Source organism: Anoplopoma fimbria, chromosome 22 (genome assembly GCF_027596085.1).
Source record: "Anoplopoma fimbria isolate UVic2021 breed Golden Eagle Sablefish chromosome 22, Afim_UVic_2022, whole genome shotgun sequence".
Classification (NCBI taxonomy): domain Eukaryota; kingdom Metazoa; phylum Chordata; class Actinopteri; order Perciformes; family Anoplopomatidae; genus Anoplopoma; species Anoplopoma fimbria.
Genome location: NC_072470.1, coordinates 2,700,532 through 2,701,593, shown reverse-complemented (window position 1 = coordinate 2,701,593; position 1,062 = coordinate 2,700,532). Strand labels below are relative to the sequence as shown.

The window sequence follows — 1,062 nt, the reverse complement described above, 5'->3', positions numbered from 1 at the left end:
TTTTTTCCCCCATCACAACCACACCCAACCACCACCACCACCACCACCACCACCACCACCCCCATACCCGACGCTGGACTCATGCTTGGGGCAGGTATGGCAAAGTCCCACATCCGGGGACTTGACGCTTCCATTTGATGGGAGAGATCCTGTTGATGAATTGGTTTGATTTTTCCCTTTATTAAAACCTTGGGGGTGAAATAAAATATTTTTAAAAACCTCCATTAAATTAATTAAAGGTTTTTTTTTATATATATATATTTTGTGGATTCAGGAATTCAGAATAAAATCCCTTCTTTTGCACCCAGAAATTTCACAATTTCACAAAACGTGAGCACCTCATCAGTCCACCCTTTGCTGCTGACTTTACCCCACCTCCACCTCCACCTCCACCTCCACCCTCAGAGTCCAATCCAGCTCCACCCAACCCATTTCTGTCCCTTTTTAGTTCGTTTTTCTTCACACATCCAACACGTGGTTGAGATAGGAGATGTAGCATATCGCCAGTCTGAGGATCTCGATCTTGGAGAGCTTCTTGTCTGGAGGCAAGGTGGGGAGTAACTTCCTCAGCTCTGCGAAGGCCACGTTGAAGGCCTCCACTCGGATGCGCTCCCGGGTGGCGTGGGCCGAGCGGTACTTGGCCGTGGCCCTCCTCCTCCTCCGCTTCTCCTCCCGGCTCAGGGCTGGTCGGACCGACACTTGACCCTCTCCTCTCCCTCCGCCGGCTCGTCCGAGGTGCAGCCGGTCGACTTGAGGCCGTTGAGGATGGACTCCGGGTCGGACTGAGTCCAGGAGAGGTCCGCCTCCGCCTGGTCCGGGCTCAGCATCATCTTCTGCCCTCCTTAGGAAACCTGTGATGGGTTCAAAAACCATCTTATCAAGTGAATTATAAATTATAAAAAACGAAATAACTTTGTTGTTTATCGAAATAATAATGAGATTTTTTTTTTAATTGTTTTAGTGTTTTCGGCCCCCATGAGGGGTGGCCCAGCCTGTCTGGGTGCCAGGGGCCTCCTACACATACATACAAACGCAATCTACCTTCGTTGCATAATAACATTA

The 1,062-nt window shown here is 49.4% G+C and overlaps 1 protein-coding gene across 1 annotated transcript; it reads right to left on the bottom strand.

Annotated features, from left to right (window-relative positions):
* Positions 1-459: 459 nt before the first annotated feature.
* LOC129111976 (helix-loop-helix protein 2-like) lies at positions 460-830 on the bottom strand. Its single transcript, XM_054624148.1, is given in 2 exon segments — positions 460-680; positions 683-830. Coding segments are annotated over 2 exon segments (369 nt in total).
* Positions 831-1,062: the final 232 nt, after the last annotated feature.